Here is a 24432-nt window from a genome sequence, read left to right as displayed (position 1 = left end):
TGAAGTTCAAAGAAACATCTGTTATCCTTGGCAAATTTGGAAATAGAGATAAGATTCTTGGAAATATGTGGCGCATAAAGGATATTATTTAAGTGTAAAGGACGTTGAGAAATTTTAATGGTGGATGAACCAGAGGCTAGAACAGGAAGTGCTTTACCATCACCTACGAAGACATTAACCGAAGTTGGAGTGTCATCACGGATATTAAGATTGGATAAATCAGATGTTACATGATGTGTAGCACCTGAGTCCATATACCAGTCGAGGTCATGGAGTCCCGGAGAAGAGCCATGGGTGAGATGAGCCTGAGCCCTAGAAAAATGATCGAGCTGACAAAAAGGTGCAGTGTGGCCGGGGCGATTGCACAATTGACAAAGAACCGCAGGTCTAGGCCCAAAATGCGGACCCGGCCCAAGAAATTGATTGCTGGGCGGAGCTGGGCCGCGAGCAGACTGAGAAGTGAATGTGGGCCGATGTTGAGGAGGCCCAGTAAGGCCAGAGAAGACTCGCGGATCGCGAGTTTGGCCCGCGTAGCGACCCGGCCCGTAAGTCGGATTAAGTTGTCCAGCTGACCCGAAGACTTCTCCTCCTCCACCCGATATCTTATTAGGGTTCGTCAGATTGGGGAGGCTTCCTCCTGCGCTGCTCCCCGAGCCTTCGAGGGAGAAATTTCTCCCTTTTCCTTTCCCTTTCCCTCCTTTGCCATTTCCCTTTCCATTTCCATTGCCGCGCCCTCCCTGATTGTTGCGGCTGTTGGCATAATTGATCTCGGCTGGGAGTGGACCAAGAATACCTGAGAGAGGGGCTGGAGAAGACGCAACCGGAGACGACGAATTCTGCACTGCTGCATAAAGGCGTCGCTCTTCGTGACCGACTAGAAGGGATTGCAGCTCCTCAGTACTCATGGTGAGCATTCTTTCCGACTGGGCAAGTACAATTGGTTCCCAATCGGGACCAAGACCCGTATAGATGCGTCGATTAATTTCAGCAGTTGCTTTCGACTTTCCAATCTGTGAATACCGTAGGGCGTGTTCCTTTACTGCTCCAATGAATTTCGCCATTGATTTGTCCCCTTTTTTTAGGTCACGCCATTGTTGATCCAGAAGATCTTCCTGTGCAGCTGTCTGGGTGAGAAACGTGGTGGAGAGAGAGGTCCAGGCTTCATGGGACGTCTTAGCGGAGAGGATGGTTACACCAATTTCTTCCGTAAATGCTAACATGATGCAGGTAAGAGCGAAATTATCTCTTGACTGCCAATTGAGATAGTCTGAGGTTAATGTGATTGTTCCATCTGCTCCAGTTGTGGTCTTGCTCGGTGCTGGAACTTTGCCTTCAACATAATCGAGCAAAACCATATGTAGTAAGTAGAGGAGTCATTACTCCTTTCCAGTAAAGATAATTCCTGCCATTAAGCTTGACAGGTATGGTTGGGAAGGATGAAGGAAGAGCAGTAGAAGAAGAGGAAAAAACTGTGAGGGAGGAAGAGCTGTCAGCCATTGAAGCCGAGGAAGAAGAAGATGAGCGGAAGCAAGCCAATTGGGAGTAACCCGATTATGGCTCTGATACCATGTAAAGGGATGGCAAGTATGGCTGAATCCTCACACAAGGTAAGGTGAGTGTATTCTATTATATAGACATTGTACGTTAAAGGAACGTACATAAATGTACATCAATACATGCCTGGAATACAATAATTATAAATGGAAATCTTTGATTATATATCATCCTCTATTATACATAGACATAATTGTATTTCGAAATTCAGATCTTCAAGTTCATTCTAACTAAGAATCCCTCTTGAATTCTAAACACCAAAATTTATGTGTAGATAGATCTTATAAATCTATAATATCACAGTGGCAATTGGATTCGTTTTCGTGCAGATATCTATTTATAGGACAGAGCCTCCCGGGCTCCCACCACATCAGATACATCGTCAAGTTCAGATTGATACATAGCTATGGCGTCCGCGACGAACACGATCATCCTCTCGACCATTGTTGTCGTCCTCCTCATGTTCAGCTCCGCATCAGCCTCGCGACATGACGTGACGGCCATCTTTGCAATCGGAGACTCCACCCTGGACCCAGGCAACAACAACCACATTGGCACCCTGTTCGTGAGCAACCATCCCCCTTATGGCTGCGACTTCCCTGGTCGTGTGGCCACCGGAAGGTTCACGAATGGAAGGCTGGTGACCGATGTCCTTAGCTCCCACCTGGGGCTCAAGCAGTTCCTTCCAGCGTACCTCGACCCGGCCCTGAAGGACGAGGACCTCCTGACAGGCGTCAGCTTCGCGTCTGCAGGCTCTGGCATTGATGACGAGACCACCGTGCTGGCTCACTTGTTATCCTTGGAATCACAAGTGCGCAACTTCAAGATTGCCCTGAGGAGGATCGAGCGAAAAATCGGGCCCCAAGAAGCCAAGCGGATCATCAACAATGCCCTGTTTGTTATCAGCTCCGGGACCAACGACATCTTGAATAACTTCTACTGGTTGCCCGTCTCGCACAGGAAGCTGCAGTTCTCGCTCCCGCAGTACCACGACTTCTTGCTCGAAAGGCTCGAAAACATCATTCAGGTTAGTCATCTATCGAAACATCATGCTTTTTGAGCGACTACATGTTCAGTTATATATCTTCGCTTTGGTTCGTTAATGATTTTTAACTCGATCCATTGATTTGGTCTTGACAGGATCTACACAGTTTGGGAGCACGCAAGTTCCTAGTGGCAGGGATGCCTCCGACTGGATGCTTGCCGTTGCAGATGACTGCAGGAAGCATATTTCCGATATTCGGCCCTCACACACTCCAGCGCAGGTGTGTCGAACAACAGAACAGTGACTCGCAGGCGTACAACGTGAAGCTCCAAGCCCTGATCACGAAGTTGAGTTCCGAAGTGGAGGAAGCCAAATTCGCCTATGCCGACATCTACAGGCCCTTGATGGACATTATCCAAAACCCATCTAAAGAAGGTAATGCCTCGCCCAAAGGAAGGATTTTGACTTTTATCTCCGTTGTTTATATGTACCTAAAACATACGTGAAAAATGCAGGGTTTGATGTATCGACTGAGGGATGCTGTGGGATCGGGCTAGTTGAGACGGGTCCTTTGTGCCTTGTGCTATCACCAAAGTGCACCAATCCGTCTCGCTATGTGTTTTGGGATTCCATCCACCCAACCGAAGCTGCATACTCTCGCATTGCTGAGGAAATCATCAAGACTACGCTGCCAAAGCTCGTTACATAGGAGAAACATTTTGAGGAGTCCAGATGACAGAACGATATCAATCTGCATATAGACGTACATTAGCTATATATATATATATCCATTAGATGGTCATCACAGTTAGCACCTTCCGGGTCCACTTCGTTTAAATTTATAGGTTCAGCTTTGGTTTTGTCGGTTTTTCTCTCATTCCAAGTATGGTACAGAACAAAGTTGATCTAACTTACATTCCAAGTCATCCTCTTTGGTAGTTTGGTGTAAACATTTGCTTCGAAGTTTAGTAACTTCCGCCTGAAGAAGTCGATTATGTTTCTTCAGAATACTTGTATTTATTTGGAAAACGCTGCGAAATTCCGGCGGGCTTCGGGATTCTTGATCGATCCATGATGGGGGTCACCCAATCGTAACCCATTCGGAACATAGCCCCCGACGCCACTAGACGGAACATGGCAGGACAGGTTGAGCAGTTTCTCTGCCTCCATGACAAATATAAATAATATCACTAGGCCACTGAACCCGTGCATTGCACTGATTTGCTAAAGAAAACTTATAGTGAAAATTTGTTGTGAAAAGTTAGATATTAAGACAATTATTATTATTATTGATTTATATGTTTTTCATACTACATTAAGTTTAATACCATAAATTTTATAACTACGATAGATAATATTAATTTCAAAGCTCAAAAGCAAATAATTCATGTAAAATATTTCATAGACATGATCTCAATAATCAATTCAATTTATAAGAAAATTATTGTAAAATCCAAAACATAAAATATTCCTAGCCTTAGTTAATGAAAGAAAGATTAATAATCACAGAATCTATGAAATTTTAACATTAAATATTTGCAATTATCTGTTTCTCACTCTTATTTCATATATTATGTTTTGTGAATTTGAATGATTTTAGATAAAATGACTAATCGCTTCGATGAGAGATTTACTTTATTTAATTTTTATAAATAGGGTAATAACGATTAGTTAAATTAATTAAGTAAAGTCTAATAATTCTTAATTTCTTTAAAATTATGTATATTTATTCAATTACAAAATAATGGTTGCTTATAGAACAACAATAAGTGATTACAATTCTTTATTAATAGATATATTTTCTTTAATTACAATAATGAATAATATTATTTAATAGAACGTACTAATTCATTAATATATTTATTATTCTACCCAATTTGATAAAGACATTTATTGTTCTACACCTATTTAATAGGGTAGGATAGAAGTTTATATATATGGAACTTCTGCTAATGATTGTGGTTCCTCAATTTCTCACACGCTTGATTAAATTTTCAGCCGGACTTTTATTTAACACTACATTCTTTGTTAAGCTTATTCAGTATGATCTTCAATCTTATTGATTCACTTCTCATCCAATTCAAAATTCAAACATCCGTGAGTGACTGGGTAGAACACGAGGATGTGTAGTAACATCCTAGCCCGGAAAGTTCAGACTACAACGAACTTTAGATTAACAATACAGTATCACATTCCAGTCGTCAAATGACATCCCGGTTTTAATCCACGCCGGAGTAAACAATTTATTCGAGGTTTGCTTGGCCGAATGAGACTGAGGACCTGGATGTGGCTTTAACTATAGCCTCCTAAGTGATTTCATTTTATTGTCCAAATCCGAATACATGACTTTTAAGATGTGAATATTGAGTAAGAATAATGGACAATCGTACGAAGAATTGGAAGCGTGATAAGAGTTCATTGGTTATGAGTGAATTGATGAGTTTCACATAATATCTGTAGATAACCAAATCGAATTAGAAAATACTTATTTGAAGTATGTAGATACCTAAAAGATTATTTATTCAAAAAATCGAAATACTCAACGTGTTAAGAGAAAATTATATTCAAATTATATTATGCAGATAAACATGAAAATTTTAATAGACATTACATAGATAACCCCAATTGATCAGTTACCAACAATTTACTTAAAATTAATATTCATGCTTTTATCAAAAAATATGATAAAACAAATTAAAAAACATTATAAAAAAGTTAAAACTCGAAATTCAAAATATACTATGTACATAAATGCAGAAATTTCAGAAAATATTATGTAGATAATAACATCGCATCAAATATATTTACTTAAAATTTAAAACCTTTGTTACAAATAATAAAGAAATTAGTCTTTAAATCTGCGCGTTGCGCCGATGTTAACCATTGTTCGAATTTTTAATTACTCACTAAAGCACAATTCCAATAGGAATATTTTTCAGATTTATTAAATAGCGCTCAGCTCATACAAAATATTAATCGACCGTTTATCTGATTGCTAACTAAAAACATTGTAAATTTACTTCTTATAATTAGTTCTTATCAATTTTCATAGGAAAATCGAAAATTAATTGCTAATATATTATTTTCTTTAATTTCTTTAATTGTATTAGTTAATTATTCTTTTAGTATCGAGAATATAATAGATGTATAGAATTGTTTCAATAAATCGTTTTTCAACATCGAGAATATAATAGATGTACAGGGAACATAAAGAGACATTACACCACGAGTTGAGGAAACGATCAAAGGTGAGCTCTCATCGAGCAAACGGATCTCTCTCGTTTGCAAGAGCCAAATTTCTATGGCTCGAGCATGCGCGGGCATTCGAAATTTTTATATAAATCTTTGTTGAATTTTTTATGTGAATTATTTACGGTGGAAGACCATTATAGATTACTTTGTGAATTTTTTGGTGTACAATTATTTATTATTATGTGACATGATCCAAAACCCGTCTAACGAAGGTAATGCCTTGAATGGTCCGATTCTTATCTAGGATCAAACAAAATTCAATATTTAGTACGTATTATCTCATTTATACGGAATAAATGCAGCTTTCGATGTATCGGCTGGGGGATGCTGTGGAGTTGGGCTGGTGGAGACTGGTCCTCTATGGCTTATGCTATCGCCGAAGTGCATCAACCCGTCTCGTTATGTCTTTTGGGATCCGATCCACCCAACCGAGGCCGCATACTCTCGCATCGCCACGGAAATCATTAAGACGACGCTGCCAAAGCTCATTTCGTAGAATAACGTTCGGAAGATCAGTCAAGAAGGGAGACAAGGTCGGGCTATATATTAGCTGTAAATCCATTCTTTGATAGGTCTCCAGCTTTAATTAAATCCATTCTTTGATAGGTTTAAGTTAATTAGTTACCGATCTCTTCAGTAATTATTGAAGATTATGGCCTGAATGGTAGGAAGTGGAAAATTAACCTCTTTAAGGCCCTTAGCCGTAACGACTCTCCCGCCAAGAATCATCCTCTTCAATAGGTTAAAACAAACACTACAAATATATATCAGCATGAACCTCTTTGTTCTCCAATTCATTCTTACTCACACAAGCAAAATCAAATCTTCTCCTTCGAACTTTATTCATCTCGATTAGTGATTCGTGTTAAGGGAATCGTTGTTTTAAAGAATTCGGGATGGAATCCATGACGCTTGAGCTGACCGCGCTGGGTGCCAACAACCTCAAGGATGTGAGCATGTTCTCGAAGATGGACGTGTATGCGGTTGTCTCCATCTCCGCAGACCCCCGCTCGGCCCAGAAGACCCCCAGCGACAAGGAAGGAGGCAAGAATCCGCGCTGGGAGCACCCCATGAAGTTTGCAGTCGACGTGAATGCAGCCAGGGCTCATCACATTGCCCTTGTGTTCAAGCTCCGCTGCAATTGCAGCTTCGGGGACAGTAACATTGGCGAGGTCCGCATACCCATCAGGGAGCTGATAGACGAGGGGGCACGGTCTCCGGTCCCCCATGCTGAAGGGAGGGGGGTCGGCCGGACGGCAATGTACATGCTGAAGGGAGGAAGCAGTATGCACAGCTGGCCGGATATGGGGCACCATTTGGTCACGGTCACGAGCAACCCCCAGTGCAACTGCAGAGCCCGCCGCAAAAGAAGGGCAAGAAAGGCAGTAAGGGCAAGAAGATGCTGGGAATGGGGCTCGCTCTAGGGATGGCCGGCGGGATGGCAGCCGGGTTGACAGGTGGGTTCCTTGGAGGCTTGGCGGCTGACAACGTGGTGGATGGGGTGGTGGACGGGGTGGTAGATGGTGTTGCTGACAATGCAGCCAACGTGGTCAATTCGATCGACCCAATTTCTAATATGAATAATATCGTGGACATGGGATCGAATTTGGTTAATTTTGGACTGGACTTATTCTAAGAGGAGTCTTAAATCTCCAAAACTTCAAACATTCTTCCTTATGGAGGAATTGGATCTTAGCTAGGGAATGGATATATCAAAAGCTCTGTAATTTTCATTTCACCTGTGTTTGCATCAATGTATATTGTGGAAGCAAAGATTTCGAGAAATGTATAACGTCAATATTTTCCAGGAGTTATCTTAGTATATCTCCCGTAGACACGATAAAAGTTTGGAGCACGCATGCCTTCGGTTAAACTTTGATGCAGCTTGCCCGAAATATACGCAGGCAAGAATCGCCGAACTGCAATGGTGACGGTAAACTGGTTGCAGCAATGGGCAAGGGCTAAGCAAACAGGTTTTGCCTCCCATCTGAGATGGCTCTGGAAGCGGAAACATCACGAGTAGTTTTGAGAAATTTGTGCTCGACCGGTGACTGCCCGACCTCTTTTCTAGAAAACAAAAGGTGCAAACATTGCGGCAGGATTATATATGTGACAAATGAATCTCGATGCTGACCTTCGTTGCAGGGTCACTTCGGCTAACAATGTCAAACTTCTGGCAACCAGCTGAAAGAAAGAACATGTTCATTATTCACTTCTGTTCGCCCCAACACACTTGATTGTTTACTTTCTCAGAAAGGCAACCTATTAGTCGAAGAATTCCTTCAAATATCGGGGCAGGACTCGTCCGGAGTTGCAGTTAAAGTAACCACACGGTCCTTTGCTCTCTTAACAACCACCATCATCGGTACCCCGATATGGTCTCCCATGATCTCGATTATCTGGCAGAAGTTTCATACACCATTCAAATTAGACATCCTTCCGTTGCTTGTGCATAGAACAAAAGTATAAAGGCTAAGATTCTTTAAATCAGAGAACAAAACAGAAGATGGAAGGACAGACTAGAGACAATGTGAAATAGATTCATACCTCAGAGATACTTTCAACAGGTTTACCGTCAAACTCAACAACTACATCGCCGGGTAGGATGCCTGCACGATCAGCGGGGGAGCCTGGAGTTACCTGCCAAATTTAGAGATTTTTGCCCAAAAATTAGAAACCAAGTGCCTGGACAGCTCTTCCATTCAAAGGAAACGGATTCAGTTTTCATTTGCTTTTCAGGTTCTGATCCAAGTGAATAGAGTCAATTAAATGATATAATTATAGGAGAATTACGATCTGTAGACATGGAATCAAGAAGAATAGCATCAGATGACAGGACGAATCGAGGGGATTTCCTTTCTCTTTCAGAGAATAAACATAGGTGTTAAAGCATACCGTCACTACAAGAACGCCTTTGCCGACATTGGGAAATGTCGGGTCTCTTTCTTTAAGCTGAGCAATTACCATCTCGTTGAGGTCTACCATTTTTAATCCCAACCAAGGCCGTACAACTCTCCTGCCCATGTATTATTGTTAAACACAAGGAAGATGCTACTGCAAACTTCATATGAAGAAAAGTGCAATACAAAATGCACAGAGATTACAAATTCTGTCCCCGTTGCCAAGAATTGAGATTGATCACATAATAGATTTCAGATAAAAGCTTTTGTAACTAGAAAAAGGAAACTGGACTCACCCACTTTTCCGGAATTGCGCAATAATTTTGGTAACTGAATCAATTGGTACAGAAAAACTCACTCCATCTGCACCTAATGCTTTCATAATATTAACCCCAACAACTTCTCCATCGATATTTACAAGAGGTCCCCCAGAATTTCCCTTCACAAACACAGCGCAAAGAGAGAATCAGTATCATCCTCATTATAACCACATCTGGTCACTAAATTAATGATCCATTGATGTTGAATGCCCAAAGGCCAAGAGGAATGCAACGGACCAAATGGATTACATTGATAAAAACACACAATCACCTGTGACTTCATGCTCAAACATTAAGTTACATATGCAGGTATACCAAGTCAAAGAGAAGAGAACATACTGCATTGATTGCACAATCTGTCTGTAGATATTCTCTCCTGAGTCCTCCTAGACCCAAATCACTACTTTTGCGGTCAACACAGCTAGAATTATAACAAGACAAAAAGGTGCAGTCTCGTTACAAGCTGGTCTACAAAGAATGACTACATCAAACAGGAGAAGTGATAGAAAGAAAAATAACCCAGAATTAGATATCATCTACCACCTCACAATACCAGCTGTCACAGTATTCTGCAGGGAAAGCGGACATCCCACTGATAAGACCCAATCTCCAGGACGAAGCCTACTCGATGAGCCAAGTTTTGCAGTAGGAAGTGGAGCCTTAGAATTGATCTTCACGATGGCAATATCAGAATGAATATCAGCATTGGTGACTGTACCCTCAAACATTCGGCCATCTTGTAAAGTTACAGCAACCTGTAACATTTGTTGTCAGACCAATCAAAGATTCTAGACACCACAAGCCGTAATTCTTTCAAAATGAATGGAAAAAAAAATAAAAAAAATATATATATATATATATCTATATACAGAAACAGAGGCAGAATGATGATTAGGAAAAATTGGTTATCCCATAAATTATTTACCTACTCAATCAAATCTCAGTGAAATCATAAGCCTATCAATTGTCATACTTTTGTGTCATCAAGTAAAGTCATCAGCCGAAATATGATCAATACAGAGCAGGTATGGAATTAATTATTCTTGTCGATATTATCCAATCATCCTCGCACTCTATCCAAGCAATCCAATTGGTACTGCAAGAAAACTGGACCAGCATAACACTAAGAAGAAGAATGTAGAGGACTCATATAAACATTTTGGAAAAGACGAACGAAATCATGAAAGTTAAAAGGAACAAACCTTCCCTGTAGATGGAGATCTAGGGCCTTGGAAATCAACGACAACATGGGCACAAGTTAAGATGGTACCGTCTTTGTCAATGATAGTCCCAGAACCTATATTCTTTCCAACGGGTATCCCAAAGAAACCTTCAAGAATTGAATAACCTCTGAGCGTTAAGAACCAATAAAGGCATCATATCTACAGAAAAGTAAAATGCTGGACAGCAAAACAAGCAAACGCTCATTACCTTGAGGAACAGATAGATTAACGACTGCAGGACCAACCCTCGCTGCTGCGTTGGCAATGGTGTCTCTGCCCAGACACCCACCAGAACATGGTTTTGCACTTGCTCCAGTGTCAGGGGAAATGGCGTTATTTACATCATCAGACGGGAATGGACTACTTCTAAAAGAAAACCATGGTAGTGTTCCTGGTATTTGACCACTACTCAGATTCAGAATGATGGTGCAGAAAATCATGAAGACCAACAAGAAACAGATTCTGGTATAGAACAAACCAGTGAGCCCGTGATCTGATGAAGGAAATGCTGGGCACGGCAATTTAACTTGATTGGTCAATGGCAAATGAATTGAGACAGATAACCTCGTTGCTGCAGTCGAGCCAAGAAAGCGACATTAACATAAGGGACCATCATGGAACAAATACATACAGATAACCAATGGCATGACAACAAGACAGGTAAGAGAGATTGGCAGAATTTCACCATTGAACAAAACCAAATGAAACGTAACAAAAACTTCACAATAAGGGGTATAAACAGATAGGAAAGTATGAGGAAATGACTAACGGCATTTGGAATGTGAGCTCGCGTAGAGCAGGCCAGAACCGGCAGCAGCTGCCGCCGCGATCCGCAGGAGAGAATTCCTGCCATGGGCGGTCAAAATCTTACTCTGCGAAAATCGGAATTGCAACCAAGAAACAATTCACCAAACTGGATCGAATCTTGTTAGCATACTCTTAGCTTACGAGCTGAAAATGGATACAGGATGCGAACACAAATTACCAGCAGGAGCTTCATGCGTGGACGAAGAATGAAAACCTAGAACAGAAGATATATTTGATCTCCACAGAACCTTCTTCTCCAGAGAGAACCTTCCCGACAACCCCGCTGAAAACCGCTGGTTATGGTCCGGAGGGTTCAGTCAGTCAGATCAGCAAAAAACCATTGCAGAGCATCATCTAAAACCTCCTCAAAACCTTCCTCCCGGCTCTCTCGTCCAATCTAGACGACACATGTCGGACGTTTCTCGTTACATAAATAAACCAACTCACGACAACCAATGTGGGCTTCTTCAGCCCGCGTAGTCCAAATAGCCATTAGGCCCAAAAACACCAAAAAAGGTGAAACCTTTCTCTTCTTTTTGCTCAAAAAAATCCCTTCCGCTCTCTCCTCCGTTCAAATTCAATTTATGCAAGAGTTTATCGACAGCCGAGATCCGACCAAACGTATTCTACTAATCTATGCATAATCTCGACAACCCGATAATCTTAAAGTCGTTCAGATCTTTCCATTCGGTCACATTCTCGGAAGAAAATTATTGGTTGAGGCAGAAGAAGGAGTTGGACAAATATTCTAGACGGCAATTAGAACAAAATGTTAAATCCATTGATCAAAGTCGTTCAGGGCTTTACATAGACGCGCAACCAGAAGAGAAGCCCGAGAGTTTGGAACCAAGATGAACAAAAAGGGTCAGAGGGCCTTATCCTAACAAAAAGAGACATAGCAAAAAAAAAAAAAAACTTTAAGCCCATCTACGCTGAGACGACTGAATTTACAAAAGGGCCATTGAAGGAACAGTCTTAAGCCTTCTTGGGTGATTTTGGCAGAGAGGTCTTCTCGGCGTCAGAGGTGGATTTCTTCGGCAACAGGACCGGGTTGATGTTGGGGAGGACACCACCGCTGGCGATAGTCACGCCCTGCAGCAGCTTCCCCAGCTCCTCGTCGTTCCTCACCGCCAGCAGCACGTGCCTTGGGTTGATCCTCGTCTTCTTGTTGTCACGGGCCGCATTCCCCGCCAGCTCCAGCACCTTCGACCAGAACAATGCATGCAATCGTCAACATCAACAATGCGCGTAGAAATTCAAATCAAATCCTCAAGATCAAGAAAAGTAAAACGAGGAAACCCAGATGGGTGAATGGCTACCTCAGCGGCGAGGTACTCGAGGACGGCAGCAAGGTAGATCGGAGCTCCGGTGCCAGTCCTCTGGGCGTAGCGGCCCTTCTTGAGGAAACGGGCGATACGGCCAACGGGGAACTGGAGCCCCGCCTTCACGGACTTCGAGACGGACTTCTTCCTGTCGCCTCCCTTCCTACCACCGGCACCTTTGCCTTCCATTTCCGACGGCACTCCGAGTTACAGATCTAGGCCGATGTGACAGCTCCTATGGAGAAGGTGAAGAGCTGGTTTTTGGAGGGAAAGTCTCGGGCGAGAGAGAGAGGGGGTTGTGGCGGAGAAATGACTGAAGGTGATAGTAACCGGTCGGGGGTATATATATAGTGAGCGGTCTTTCGTGGTCTGTGTGATGTCATCTGACGGCTGGGGACTTTGACACGCTGGCAATCCGTGGGCTCGTTCCTTGGTCCAATAGTAAAGAGAGGACGCTGTGACTCTTCGTACTTGTTGTGATATGATCGACGGCGGAGAGGCATGCCATGCTGGCAATCCCCGAAGAGATCCAACGATTACTATCCCGAGTCCGTAGGTCCAAGCTGGAAAGGCAAATGCTATGGCAATGGCAGCACCCGTATATTGCCATAAAGTATATACATTTTCATTGTACACTGACTGAACCGAAATTGTGCGACCACCAAGGCAGTATACCAGTGAGACGGGTTTTATCTTCTAAATGAGAGGTCAGGTGGTCAAATCTCGACTTAAACACGCTTGTGTTAGTAGACTTTTATAATCTATCATATGGGAATTGTTCTGATTCACTGTGTGCTTTGATGGGATCATGATGACTTAAGTAGGTTGATGTTTCACTAAACCCTTTATTGAATCAGGTGAATTGAATATTCCATGACACTCCTCTGGCCTTCCTAGACGGGATTGTTATGCTCGTCTCCCCCTCCAGCCTTTTATTCAGGAAAAAAAAAAAAAGAGCCGTGCAATGCACTTATATACTCATCCATGAACGAATGTATATTACTCTTTTCATTTTCTGTTTACGGTTTGGTAATTGGTAGTACCGCATCATGACTGGTTGTGTACATCTTGACTAATTTAATAATCCACTTTGCCCATGCACCATCATTTTGAAGTCTTTAAGGTTTATATAAGCATGTGTTTGGGAAAAAAATATAAGAGTTGGATTATCAAACGTAATTTCACAATTATCACCGAAACGAGCAAAATAAATGGATGACCTTAAGGTTTATATAAACATGTATTTGGGAAAAAAAATGTAAGAGTTGGATTATCAAACATATTTTCACCGGTATCAACGAAACAAACAAAATAAATGGAGATGGAATTGTATAAAGGTTGCGCATCCGGGGAATCGAACCCCGGTCAGTACCGTGGGAGGGTACTATGATACCACTACACCAGATGCGCCCTTGCTTGTTTGACTTTGCCTCTCTTCACAAGATGTCCGATGAATCAGCCTCGCACGCCCATCTCGAGATCCATCTACTACACCATTTGTCAATTTTCCATATGTCTCGGGTTTAACAAGAAAGTCAAGTCATATTTCTAATCTTAATCTTTTTTCGGATTAATTGTGCTCCTGGATCCTTAGGGAAGAAAATACCTTGCTCACGACTTGTGCCAATTCGACTCAAAGTTAAATTTTCATTCTCTCTATATTTTTTAAGGGTATCCTCCGTTGAAACCAGTTGACATTGTACCCCTTTACCATTTAATGAATTATCTTATTTATCAAAAAAAAAAAGAAAGCCATGCATGCACGGGCTGCCGGTACATTCTCACGAAGAGATCATCGATGAAGTAAAACACCAACACATTTTCCACACCCAACTATGACATGAAAAACTCCACTAGAGACCATTCATACTAATCTTCACCGTACATCAGTTGCATGTTTGAATATGTTCTTCAAAACTCATTTCCCGCGCCTCTTTCCAATCACTCAAGATTTGGATCATAGTAAACATTATCTCTTTGACGCGACAGAACACTCGGGAGGGTACTTGAGTTAAATGCAAGAGGGTGAACTCCAGAGATTCAACTACCACATGGGAAAGTCTAGGCAATTGAACTACCATTAATTACCGGCTAGCTTTTGTCAATTTTGCTGCTAACCTTCCCCGAACTGTAGACTGATCAGATTTTAGCTTCTTCGACATCCATTTCCCCTTACGGGGTTTCCTGTTCCTAGTAGTTCTCTTCCTTTCTAGTCGCTGCCGACGAATCTCAGGATCTGCCCAGCCTTTTCCCCATTCTTGAAAGGTGGAAAACGAGCGAGTTTTGCTGACAGACAAAAGCATATCCGCTTCAGGAAAGATGTAGAAATCTTCCTCACCTTCCGATTCTATAAAGTCCATTCCCTTTTTAGTTAATTCAGGGTACTTAATCTGAACGTGGACCTGCAAAAGGAAGCTCATCTATTAGCAAAAGCAAATAGAGGCAAAAAACCGAAACGACAAAAGCACGAACTAATTGAATATCAGCTCTCATTTTCTTGAATGCTTGGACTGTACTTTTGAAAACAAAAATAAAGGCTCATTTTTTAGTGTTCATGTATATATACCTTGTTATCTCCTTCCTTGACGTACCCCTTATTTTCCACTATTCGTGCAAGGCCACGCCACCATAGCATATCAGTTGCCATAAACTTAGGAGTCTGGAGATAGGCATACGATTATATCAGATTAATGTTCTGCTCTTAAAAACCATCTGAACATTATTTTGAAGGATATGATTTTGCACTGAAAATGGGGAGATTCGGGTCCACCTGCTCCCTTATTTTACTGACAATCGTTCTGAGGTTTGGCCTCTCCATATATCTGGACCTTTTCATGCCACTGCTTGATCCATAGCAATCATATGATCCGTCTAAATATTGCTGCTGCCTCTGAGTTCAAAACCAGGATACGAAATGTCAGTACTTGGCACAAGAAGGCATATCCCCTCTCTTCTGGTAGTTAATTAAGGAGAGGGGGAATGGGGGAACAAACTTGTGCTCACAATAATGCTCTGAAGGAATTTATATTAAGTTGATGCGAAAATTGCAAAATTGACCTTTTAACAATTAGAGCTTACATGATAAGCAGCAATTGCCTGCAAGAAGATACTTGCCTCTGCTTTCACATTCACGATTTCTGGAGGTCCTTTGACGCATACATCACACCTGCATAAGAGGATATCATTCATACTCTCAACTAGTAATAGCATCATATGGACAAGATCTAACTCCCAAGAAGGTAACTTATCAACCAAGCCTACATAAACAGAAGCAAGAATAAGACGTTTCCGGCAGCAAAAGAGATGGATTCACGTACAAGAGGCACTTCTTGCCACTAAAATCCTCCCCAAAGTACTCTACAAGTATTTTAGCTCGGCACCAGGAGGTGTTCATTCCATACCTGCAAAAGGTGGAAATAACGGGTAACTTACTGACCCAACTTTTATTCAAATGGCCAAAGAAAGAAAAAGAAAGGTTTGAAGTGAGCGTAACCTATGACAATCAGACAGCATCTTATATGCTTGTTTGACCTGATCCTCACTTCTTTTACTTGGCAAGAGAGTTGGTATCTTTGATAGGTTGGCATACAATACTACTTGCAGAGGAAGATTTTTAATGAGACATGGCACATAATTAATAATGCCAAAATTAAGATAACAACAACAAATATGAATGCGAACCTCCAAGGATCTGCTATTCCAAATGAAATAGAAATAAAACCATATGAGCAGGAGAAATACTCACTGCAGTCAGCTAGTTTTCCATCTCTTCCAGCACGACCTGCTTCTTGATAGTACGCTTCTAAACTCTGCAATTTCATCCATCTTATACATAAAGCTCATGCAAGAGAGACAGCGGTATATCTTTAAAAATCAAGAAGAGAATCTACAATAAGATCAAGACAAAACAGTTTCAGATTATGGACCTGAGGCCACCCATAGTGAATGATTCGCCTGACATTTAACTTGTCAATTCCCATTCCAAAAGCCACAGTCGCAACGACAACCTAATTTAGAAGACAAAACACATATCATATTGGTTAAGTTCTTCAAGGGTGAAACAAAAAAATATGTGCCATTGATGACCACTAATTATGTGCGGTTTGGAACATTTAGATTTCATTACTGCAGCATACTGAATCAAAAATAGCCAGAGGAGAGTCCTTGTTCTGAAGATAAATGCAATTTGATCCCAGCAGTCATTCGCAGATTATCAGCAGTATCTTTGCCAACATTCATAATTCATACCTCTAAGTGGTTTTCATGGAACTCCTTGTGGACCCGTCTCAGATGTGATTTTGGCAACTGCAAGTACAAATAAAATGAAATGCAGAGATAGTTTCATATGATGCATTTCCATTGTTGGTAAATCAAGCAACCCAATTTCAGATATTGGCAATTTTTCGGCTTTTCATCCAGAAGAATTTGTAAACTATACACATGTAGACTATGATAGACTTTCGACTAGAAACTTGGAGAACTATGATAAACTTTCAGGAAATATGCTTTATGTTGCCAGTAGAAACGAGTAAAATACAAATCAAGTGATACTGAAGGATAGCATGCTGTAATTTACTATAAAACAATACCCGTGCATTGTAAGCTGCAGCCTTGATCCCGAATTGGCACAAAAACTTTGCAATGCTCACTGTTTCTTTCCTTGTTGGAACATATATTATAGTTGGCCCATGGCCTAAAGATTCCTGCTGAAGTTTCATTCTCTCATCGAGCTTTACTGGTGCATCTAATGTGACAAAATGATCATAGTTCTCACCATTAGATTGTCCGCCAAATTCCCCACAGGAAACTGCAGGAGAAAATCAACAAATCAATTGACTGAACATGGACAGGCAGGGACGTATAAAGAATAGGATGCAACAATCCAGTATATGAAGATGATACCATCCCAGTCATTTACATCCTGAAAAACATCAGTCTCATCTTCCAAAAATTCAACTGTCAGTTCTCTTTTCTTCGAAGAAGCTGAACTTTTGCTTGGATTGACTTCACTATTGTCTTCATCTACCTCAGATGTACTGCTATCTGAAGAATCATAGGAGCTTCTAGATTTATCATCTAAATCTTCAATGGAAATAAGCATCTGCTCTTCACCGTTTCTTTTTCTCGAAGAGTAAGTATTTATTAATTCGAGAAAATCATTTCTGTATGAAGCTGGTGAAGATGTTCTGCTGTGTTTTACCTGAAGATGCCAGCAAGTTTATATTATTAATAGAATAGCATAAAATATCGTTATAAGCATTTCCATTGCTGTCCATCAGGGGCTACCATTAGCATGAAAATCCAAATCCACAGGCAGTGAACTATAAATTAATATCGAATGGCAGAAGCCACTCACCGAGAAGCGTAGATTAGATCGGAAAAATGAGGTGAGCACAATCTTTGTTTCTTTTGACATGCAAAGACACTCGATAATGTCTTCCCGCACACAATTGGTGGCAGTAGCAGTCAATGCCATCAGTGGTATGTCAAATTGTAAGAACTTCAAATTAGAAGTGCTGAAGTTCTCCCTCAGCACAGACAGTCTCCTGAAACAAGAGTAGGCATCTGTCAAAGTTTCGTCTTGACCTTACGGATTGTGCAAAGCTGACCTTCATGGCAACAAAGAAGTAATGAAGTGGAAGGAAATCCATGAGTAAAAACAGGAATAATTGGCACAGAATTATAGTGGAGGGGAGTGACTAATGAGAATTTGTAAGTGGTGGAAAGCAATTTACGAAAAAAGGACAACAGAATAAATATAATCTGATCAAGATGGGTGTTTCACTCTCGCCTAGCATTCTGCATCTACTGGATATGGTGATACAATGTGTTTTATATATTATAAAATGACAAAAGCGAGACAGATAACACATCTAACTTGATTGAAATGGAAAAACATTACCTGTAATCGGGCCGAAAATCATGGCCCCATTTTGAAACACAGTGCACTTCATCGATTGCGAATAATGCAATTCCTCGACCTGCTGCAAGCTTTTGAAGAGGTGCAATAAGTCTGCAAAGATCAATAGAAATTTAACGGGAATGAAGGGAACTTCAAAAAGTCACAGAACTAAGATGCATCAGCAGCTTACCTTAAAACAGTTTCTGGGCAAACATATATCAAGTCATACATTCCTTTCATAGCTTTCTGTTCTACAGTGTTGTCGGGCTGCCCTGACCCAAGAAAGCAGGCAGAGACCCCATGGTTGGCGAGCTTAAGGCACTGATCGTGCATCAAGCTTATCAATGGGGAAATCACAACCACGACCTTCCCTGTCAATAGTGCTGGAATCTGAAAACACATAGACTTGCCTGGACAAATAGAATTAATAACTTTCATGAGCTTTGCGGTATCTGTGTACACATAAACTAATAAATTATTACCAGATCCAGTGGCGGCAAGAACAAGGCAGTCTTGGTGGGCTATCCAAGCAGCTAAAGCTTCCTTCTGGAAACCCTTGAGGGATGAATGCCCAAACCGCTTCTGCAATAGACTGTTAACTTTCTGCCCCCACTCAGGACCAATCTCGTGCTCTTTCGAGCAGTCAATTGAAAGCAGCTCCGATGTACTCTTGGGTTCGGCATGTATATTATCAAAAGCTCCAAGTTGTCCATCCACAGGACATGAAGAGGAGTCTGAACCACAAATCGGCATATCAGCAACCGCATCAACCTTGTTTCTTTTGCTCAGACAATTCGATCTAAAATGGTCCAGTATGCTAGACTGCCGCATTTTTCCCGGGGGATCAGTGAACGAGACTGATCTTTTCCCTAGAGCCTTCTTATTCATCGTAGAGCATGTAGAACTAGTCGATGCGCCCCAACTACTTCTACGAGCACCATTCAAAATATAATCAGCCGCATCATTTACCGATGAACCAACAGTTTCTACGGCTTCCTTCGCTGAAGAATACTCAAACCCCATTTCAACCAACTTCTCAACAACAAGCTCGGAAGAGGCCTCTTCCCCATCCATGTCGTAAACCAAACGCTGCTCCGGGTCAAGAATAGAACAAAATGGTCACTCAACGATAATGGGACTTATGTGCATACACTCCCCAACAGAAAAAGGAGCTAAGGATGAATTCTTATGTCCTGCTTCTGCCAAAAGAGGAATCAAAAACCAGACGATAAGTAGAAAACCAATGCCATGGAAATGCTTCAACCTCTCAGTTTCTCGTACTTGACAGAGAAATTTGACCACTACCCACTTATTTACCGACCCAGACAAGGCGGTTTATACAGCATACGACTATCCCGGCACATCAAACTCCTTCCAGGGACCCGTTGGGTCATTCCCTGAGCAATCTTTACACAATCAAGGCAGAAGAGAGCTCCGTTCACCCTTATTCCGGACAATAATGCGAGCCGAAAGAAACAAGAGACGTTACCTCCCGCAACGCTGCGCCGATTCGAACGGAGATGAGAGCTCAGAGCTGTCGCCGTCTTTTGAAGCTTTTGCCCGATCGCGGGAACCCGAAGCGACCCTCCGAAATTTTGGAGGGAGAGTATCGTATCATTGGCACAATGGCTCCGCCGACGGGTAAAACGCAGCGTTTTCAAGCGGGCCGTCGCATCGTCTCGTGAAAATTGGTACTCTGGGCTGGGCCGGACCGGCCCCATATATTTTGTGGCCCATCATAGTTCCTAGGAAGGGTTTTCGAACAAAGGCACTTGATGCGTTTAGAATGGACTTCTCTGCAGTTGATGCGGTAACTAAACTTATAACGATTCACGACCAAGGATAACTCTCGATAAACTTAAATAAATATGTGCTATCTATATACGTGGCCGAAGATATAGTTTGCAGACAGCGGTTGATTGTTCCCCGTAAAGCTTGATCATTGAATTTACTTATATGTCTTCACGCATGTAAAATGCTCATATCATGTTGAGGCTAGACAATGCATTATTGGAACCGACCAAAGTGCAAAGGGTATGTGCTAGTCCATTTAAATGTAAAATTAGATGGAACTCCTTTCTGTTTATATATTATAAATAAACCAAAAGAAAAATCTAAACAAAGCCAAGTACATAAGTAACATAGATAAAAATGAATGTTTCCTTACTCGATGATAAAAATGACATGATTTCTCAATTTTCGAACTGCTTAGATTCTGATCAGCAAGGAGATCGCGAAATCAAATACGAAACAAATCAATGTTGAATTAAGACAAGCTTGACAATGGTAGACTTCCAAAAATTATTTCTCATTCATTCACAACAAATTCTTCATTGATACATAATTGTAGGAAGCCAAACTATAAGCATGTGATGTGAGACCACATCCCAAAAAAAAAAAGGCTCCTATGTACTTTTACCTTTCCCTATGATTCCTAAAGTGGAAACCTCAAACTAACAATGGGGGGGGGGGGGGGGAATCAGAAAACAAAACTTGGAAAAGAGAGTCAATTGGAATTCTCATGGCCATGTCTTATTCCATCAGCACCTCTTCACAGCTCATCATTGAGATCTTCATCTTCTGAGCTACCAGAACTCCTACCACTCTTCTCATAAACCTGCTTGATCACCGGGTTACAGACCGCCTCCACTTCCTTCAACTTCTCGTCGTAGTCCTCCTTCTCCGCGTTCTGGTTCTCGTCCAGCCACTCGAGGGCGTCCTTCAACGTGCTCTCGACCTTCTCCTTGTCCTCGGAGTCGATCTTGTCAGTGAGCTTGTCCTTGTCGCTCACGGTGCTCCTCATGGTGTAGATGTAGGTCTCGAGCTTGTTCCTCGCGTCGACCTTTTCCTTGACCTTCCTGTCTTCCTCTGCGAACCTCTCGGCCTCCTCTACCATCCTGTCGATCTCTTCCTGGCTCAGCCTCCCCTTGTCATTCGTGATCGTGATCGACTTCGAATTCTTCGCCGCCTTGTCCTCGGCCTTCACGTGTAAGATCCCATTCGCGTCAACTTCAAAGGTCACCTCAATTTGCGGCACCCCCCTGCACCGTAAAAAACCATTAGATGCATTTCAAGAGAATAAACCATTATCAGATCCATTGACACTGATGTTGCAGTTTTAACAAACGATAAACCAGAACCAATCTTCCTACACTAAACAGACTGCAGCAGTGAGAAGACATTGTCCTTACCTTGGAGCAGGTGGAATGCCCGATAGATCGAACCGCCCGAGTTCCCGACAATCCTTCGTGAGAGTCCTTTCACCTTCAAAGACCTGCAGTTTCAAACGATCCATGTTTAGTATTATGTATCGGATTTTTGAACTAGGAAACATTTGGTCTCACCTAAGCCATTTTTCAAGTTCTCGAGTACATACCTTGATGGAAACAGTAGTTTGTTGATCTTGGTACGTAGTGAAGATCTGCGACTTCTTAGTCGGGATGACTGTGTTCCTTGGGATCAACTTCGTCATCACACCACCAGCAGTTTCAATACCCAGACTCAGCGGCGCAACATCAAGTAAAAGAAGGTCTGCAAAAGGCCAAACAGAACATTGTCAATCAAAGCATGTCACAAACTATGCCAATATCTCATTCAGATACTCTAATATTGGTGATTCAAGATGTTAATCACCTTTTGTTTCCTCTCCACCTTCGCCACTCAGAATTCCGCCCTGCACAGCAGCGCCATAGGCGACTGCCTCGTCGGGATTCACGCCCTTATTTGGCTCCTTCCCGTCAAAGAAATCCTTCAAAAGTTGCTGAATCTTAGGAATTCTTGTGCTTCCGCCCACGAGCACAATCTCGTTTATGTCCGTCTTCTCAAGGCCAGCGTCCTCGAGGGCTGTCTTGACAGGCCCCATTGTCTTCTTGAACAGGTCCAGGTTCAACTCTTCGAATCTTGCCCGGGTCAATGGCTCCGAGAAGTCGACCCCGTCAAAGAGAGACTCAATCTCAACCCGCACTTGGTGCTGGCTGCTCAGAGCCCTCTTGGCCCTCTCACACTCTCGACGGAGCTTCCCGAGGGCTTTGTTGTCCTTGCTGATGTCCTTATTGTACTTCTTCTTGATCAGCTTGATGAAGTAGTCCATCACCCTGTGGTCGAAGTCCTCTCCTCCCAGGTGAGTGTCTCCATTCGTTGCCAAGACCTCGAACACGCCATTGTCGATCGTCAGAATACTGACATCGAAGGTCCCACCACCGAGGTCAAAGACGAGGATATTGGTCTCTCCCCCTTTCTTGTCTAGACCATAGGCTATTGCTGCCGCCGTGGGCTCGTTGATGATCCTAGCAACATTTAGACCGGCAATGGTTCCGGCATCTTTAGTTGCCTGCCTCTGGGCATCATTGAAGTAAGCTGCCACATACCGCAACACAGCCATGCCAGCTTATCAGAACAAACCTTCATCGTGATATAGGAACCCGAATTCTAGTAACCTGTTAATAAAGATGCATGTTAAGTACATAGCCATTGACATAGATTCGAACCTGGGACAGTGATGACGGCATCCTTAATCTTCTTCCCAAGATAGGCCTCGGCGGTCTCCTTCATCTTCCCCAGTATCATCGCGCTGATCTCCTCGGGGCTAAACACCTTCTGTTCGCCCTTCACCTTAACCTGAATGTATGGCTTGCCGTCCCTGTTCACTACCTTGTATGGCAAGAATTTTATGTCCCTCTGAACCTCCTTATCATCGAACCTGCACTCAGACAAACCAAAATATCACAAAACTAACTTCACACTCCAACCTCATTCCATTCTGACATCAATCAAAGCACAAAACTGCGGATAGGCTTACTTTCTCCCTATGAGTCGCTTAACGTCGAAGATGGTGCGCTCCGCGTTGAGAGCTGCCTGGTTCTTCGCAGCCTCTCCGATCAAACGCTCCGTATCCGTGAAAGCGACCCATGAGGGAGTGATCCTGTTCCCTTGGTCGTTCGCGATGATTTCCACATGGCCATTCTTGTAAACTCCTACACATGAGTAAGTAGTCCCAAGGTCGATCCCGATTACCGTCCCCAGTTTTGGGGTGTTATCATCAGCCGCCACTGCCAATCCTAAAAGGAATTCTAGCATCGAAAACAAGTCGAACTAGCATGAGATCACAATACAAAATCAACGAATTATCCAATACTACCTTAATCATCTGTATAGGAGCAGTAGAAAGACTAAATGACTGAGACATAACCGGCCGTGTACATGAAAACTGTGAGCAGGTCCCTAAATTCTCCAGAAAAGACTCAAATTTTCCGACTTTCAAACTGAAAAAATCCGATCATAACACGGTGAAACAACACCGACCCTTCTACTCGCATGTGATCAAGCTCTCAGAAATTCACCACTGGGCGCATTGTACTGCGATCACACAATGCAAGGAGGCAAAAAATCTAGAGCTTTCATGAGTTCTGTATGAACGCGCCGAAAAAACCGACCAATCATCGAAAACCAGTTGCAAGAAAGACCACGCTATTATCAAAATCCGGCGTTCTACTCATCAAAAAACCGACTCATTACCTGAAACAAACAGCAGCAGGAACACCAAAGCTCTGCTTTTGCACCCCATCTTACGATCACGTTTCGAATTCACCGACTCGGATTCGGAAACTTCGACTTGCCGATGGAAGAGGATGGGGAGGGAGCTGGGCTAATATATAGAGCTTGCGATGAGGCCACCTCCTTCGCTTCTTCCCGCTAGAGCTTTCTACTGCTATCGAATCCCCGCGGTTTTTTTTTTTTGCTAAAGCTTTTGTAATTCATCGCGTCAATTGCCCAATAGTAGCTTGACACGTCAGAAAATGACGAGAACAAAACTCAATGGGACATATCCGGAAGTTTCGTGATGGCGGGATTAACGGTTGGAGAACCGGCAAGGAGGCTTATATATACGACACCGCCTCATGCATATCATATCCCTTTTATATTTTTATTTTTATTTTTATTTTTAAATATGGTCCTCTATTTGTTCTTTTTTCGATGAAAATAGCTTAACGGATTTCTTCTTCTTCTTCTTTTTTGGCCTTTTCGGTAGACTAACGGGCCAAGGCACAAAGCAAAATTAGAGATTACAGGAACGGGGTGTAACAACACCAGAAATATTACCTAACAAATTACTAGCCATTGGGAAGTGCAGTTAAAGCATGAACACCAAAAGGAAGAGAGACGGCCTG

General features: G+C 42.2%; 5 protein-coding genes and 1 non-coding gene across 13 annotated transcripts; 1 reads left to right on the top strand and 5 right to left on the bottom strand.

Annotated features, from left to right (window-relative positions):
• Positions 1-1931: 1931 nt before the first annotated feature.
• LOC116198387 (GDSL esterase/lipase At2g40250-like) lies at positions 1932-3728 on the top strand. Its single transcript, XM_031528598.1, has 3 exons — positions 1932-2581; positions 2695-2974; positions 3055-3728. Exons 1-3 carry the CDS (start codon positions 1961-1963, stop codon positions 3246-3248), a joined length of 1095 nt encoding a protein of 364 aa, XP_031384458.1. The 5' UTR covers positions 1932-1960; the 3' UTR covers positions 3249-3728.
• Positions 3729-7499: 3771 nt separating this feature from the next.
• LOC116193396 (putative protease Do-like 14) lies at positions 7500-11457 on the bottom strand. 4 transcript variants are annotated; one of them, XR_004154311.1, is made up of 13 exons: positions 11220-11457; positions 11004-11106; positions 10713-10805; positions 10443-10625; positions 10214-10341; positions 9555-9766; positions 9351-9432; positions 8988-9130; positions 8687-8807; positions 8339-8431; positions 8054-8190; positions 7926-7975; positions 7500-7789 (listed from the first exon to the last, which is right to left on the bottom strand). XR_004154311.1 is itself a non-coding variant. In XM_031522149.1 (12 exons), the coding sequence occupies exons 1-11, from the start codon at positions 11232-11234 to the stop codon at positions 8074-8076; spliced, it is 1290 nt and encodes a 429-aa protein (XP_031378009.1). In that variant the 5' UTR covers positions 11235-11457; the 3' UTR covers positions 7500-7975; positions 8054-8073. The 4 variants fall into 4 exon arrangements, 2 of the variants coding, with proteins under 2 accessions (XP_031378009.1, XP_031378008.1); XM_031522149.1 differs by having other exon boundaries at positions 7500-7975; XR_004154310.1 differs by having other exon boundaries at positions 7502-7789; positions 7926-8190.
• A 351-nt stretch (positions 11458-11808) lies between these two features.
• Positions 11809-12687, bottom strand: LOC116193432 (probable histone H2A.5). Its single transcript, XM_031522151.1, has 2 exons — positions 12361-12687; positions 11809-12244 (listed from the first exon to the last, which is right to left on the bottom strand). Exons 1-2 carry the CDS (start codon positions 12550-12552, stop codon positions 12017-12019), a joined length of 420 nt encoding a protein of 139 aa, XP_031378011.1. The 5' UTR covers positions 12553-12687; the 3' UTR covers positions 11809-12016.
• Positions 12688-13702: 1015 nt separating this feature from the next.
• TRNAG-CCC lies at positions 13703-13773 on the bottom strand. Its single transcript has one exon. It is a non-coding gene; the product is annotated as a tRNA-Gly (tRNA).
• A 424-nt stretch (positions 13774-14197) lies between these two features.
• Positions 14198-19882, bottom strand: LOC116193323 (ATP-dependent DNA helicase Q-like SIM). 5 transcript variants are annotated; one of them, XM_031522142.1, is made up of 15 exons: positions 19755-19882; positions 18456-19464; positions 18266-18376; positions 17720-17909; positions 17266-17563; positions 16953-17170; positions 16612-16668; positions 16290-16370; positions 16109-16172; positions 15857-15956; positions 15681-15764; positions 15442-15529; positions 15134-15253; positions 14930-15022; positions 14198-14765 (listed from the first exon to the last, which is right to left on the bottom strand). In XM_031522142.1, exons 2-15 carry the CDS (start codon positions 19337-19339, stop codon positions 14448-14450), a joined length of 2706 nt encoding a protein of 901 aa, XP_031378002.1. In that variant the 5' UTR covers positions 19340-19464; positions 19755-19882; the 3' UTR covers positions 14198-14447. The 5 variants fall into 5 exon arrangements, with proteins under 5 accessions (XP_031378002.1, XP_031378003.1, XP_031378006.1 ...); XM_031522143.1 differs by having other exon boundaries at positions 18456-19354; XM_031522146.1 differs by having other exon boundaries at positions 18456-18636; positions 18748-19869.
• A 675-nt stretch (positions 19883-20557) lies between these two features.
• On the bottom strand, positions 20558-24045 carry LOC116193380 (luminal-binding protein 5-like). Its single transcript, XM_031522147.1, has 7 exons — positions 23780-24045; positions 23064-23334; positions 22753-22964; positions 21899-22621; positions 21642-21796; positions 21457-21539; positions 20558-21306 (listed from the first exon to the last, which is right to left on the bottom strand). The coding sequence occupies exons 1-7, from the start codon at positions 23826-23828 to the stop codon at positions 20817-20819; spliced, it is 1983 nt and encodes a 660-aa protein (XP_031378007.1). The 5' UTR covers positions 23829-24045; the 3' UTR covers positions 20558-20816.
• Positions 24046-24432: the final 387 nt, after the last annotated feature.

The sequence above is a fragment of the Punica granatum genome, chromosome 1, assembly GCF_007655135.1.
Source record: "Punica granatum isolate Tunisia-2019 chromosome 1, ASM765513v2, whole genome shotgun sequence".
Taxonomy (NCBI): Eukaryota; Viridiplantae; Streptophyta; class Magnoliopsida; order Myrtales; family Lythraceae; genus Punica; species Punica granatum.
Note: the sequence above shows the minus strand (reverse complement) of the source record. Positions and strands in the feature narration are given on the sequence as shown.

Excerpts from the sequence above, each read along its gene's own strand:
- LOC116193323 (XM_031522142.1), bottom strand. The coding sequence starts at position 19,339 with ATGGATGGGGAAGAGGCCTCTTCCGAGCTTGTTGTTGAGAAGTTGGTT. Across the intron at positions 18,377-18,455 it reads TGCCCAGAAACTGTTTTAAG|ACTTATTGCACCTCTTCAAA; the intron begins GTAAGCTGCTGA and ends TGATCTTTGCAG. Across the intron at positions 16,669-16,952 it reads CTGCAGCTTACAATGCACGG|TTGCCAAAATCACATCTGAG; the intron begins GTATTGTTTTAT and ends TTGTACTTGCAG.
- LOC116198387 (XM_031528598.1), top strand. The coding sequence starts at position 1,961 with ATGGCGTCCGCGACGAACACGATCATCCTCTCGACCATTGTTGTCGTC. Across the intron at positions 2,582-2,694 it reads GGCTCGAAAACATCATTCAG|GATCTACACAGTTTGGGAGC; the intron begins GTTAGTCATCTA and ends TGGTCTTGACAG. Across the intron at positions 2,975-3,054 it reads CCAAAACCCATCTAAAGAAG|GGTTTGATGTATCGACTGAG; the intron begins GTAATGCCTCGC and ends TGAAAAATGCAG.
- LOC116193396 (XM_031522149.1), bottom strand. Across the intron at positions 10,342-10,442 it reads TAATCTATCTGTTCCTCAAG|GTTTCTTTGGGATACCCGTT; the intron begins GTAATGAGCGTT and ends CAATTCTTGAAG. Across the intron at positions 8,191-8,338 it reads CTGTTGAAAGTATCTCTGAG|ATAATCGAGATCATGGGAGA; the intron begins GTATGAATCTAT and ends AACTTCTGCCAG.
- LOC116193432 (XM_031522151.1), bottom strand. The coding sequence starts at position 12,552 with ATGGAAGGCAAAGGTGCCGGTGGTAGGAAGGGAGGCGACAGGAAGAAG. Across the intron at positions 12,245-12,360 it reads TCGAGTACCTCGCCGCTGAG|GTGCTGGAGCTGGCGGGGAA; the intron begins GTAGCCATTCAC and ends TTCTGGTCGAAG.
- LOC116193380 (XM_031522147.1), bottom strand. The coding sequence starts at position 23,828 with ATGGGGTGCAAAAGCAGAGCTTTGGTGTTCCTGCTGCTGTTTGTTTCA. Across the intron at positions 22,622-22,752 it reads TGCCGTCATCACTGTCCCAG|CTTACTTCAATGATGCCCAG; the intron begins GTTCGAATCTAT and ends GGTATGTGGCAG. Across the intron at positions 21,540-21,641 it reads AAACTACTGTTTCCATCAAG|GTCTTTGAAGGTGAAAGGAC; the intron begins GTATGTACTCGA and ends TTGAAACTGCAG.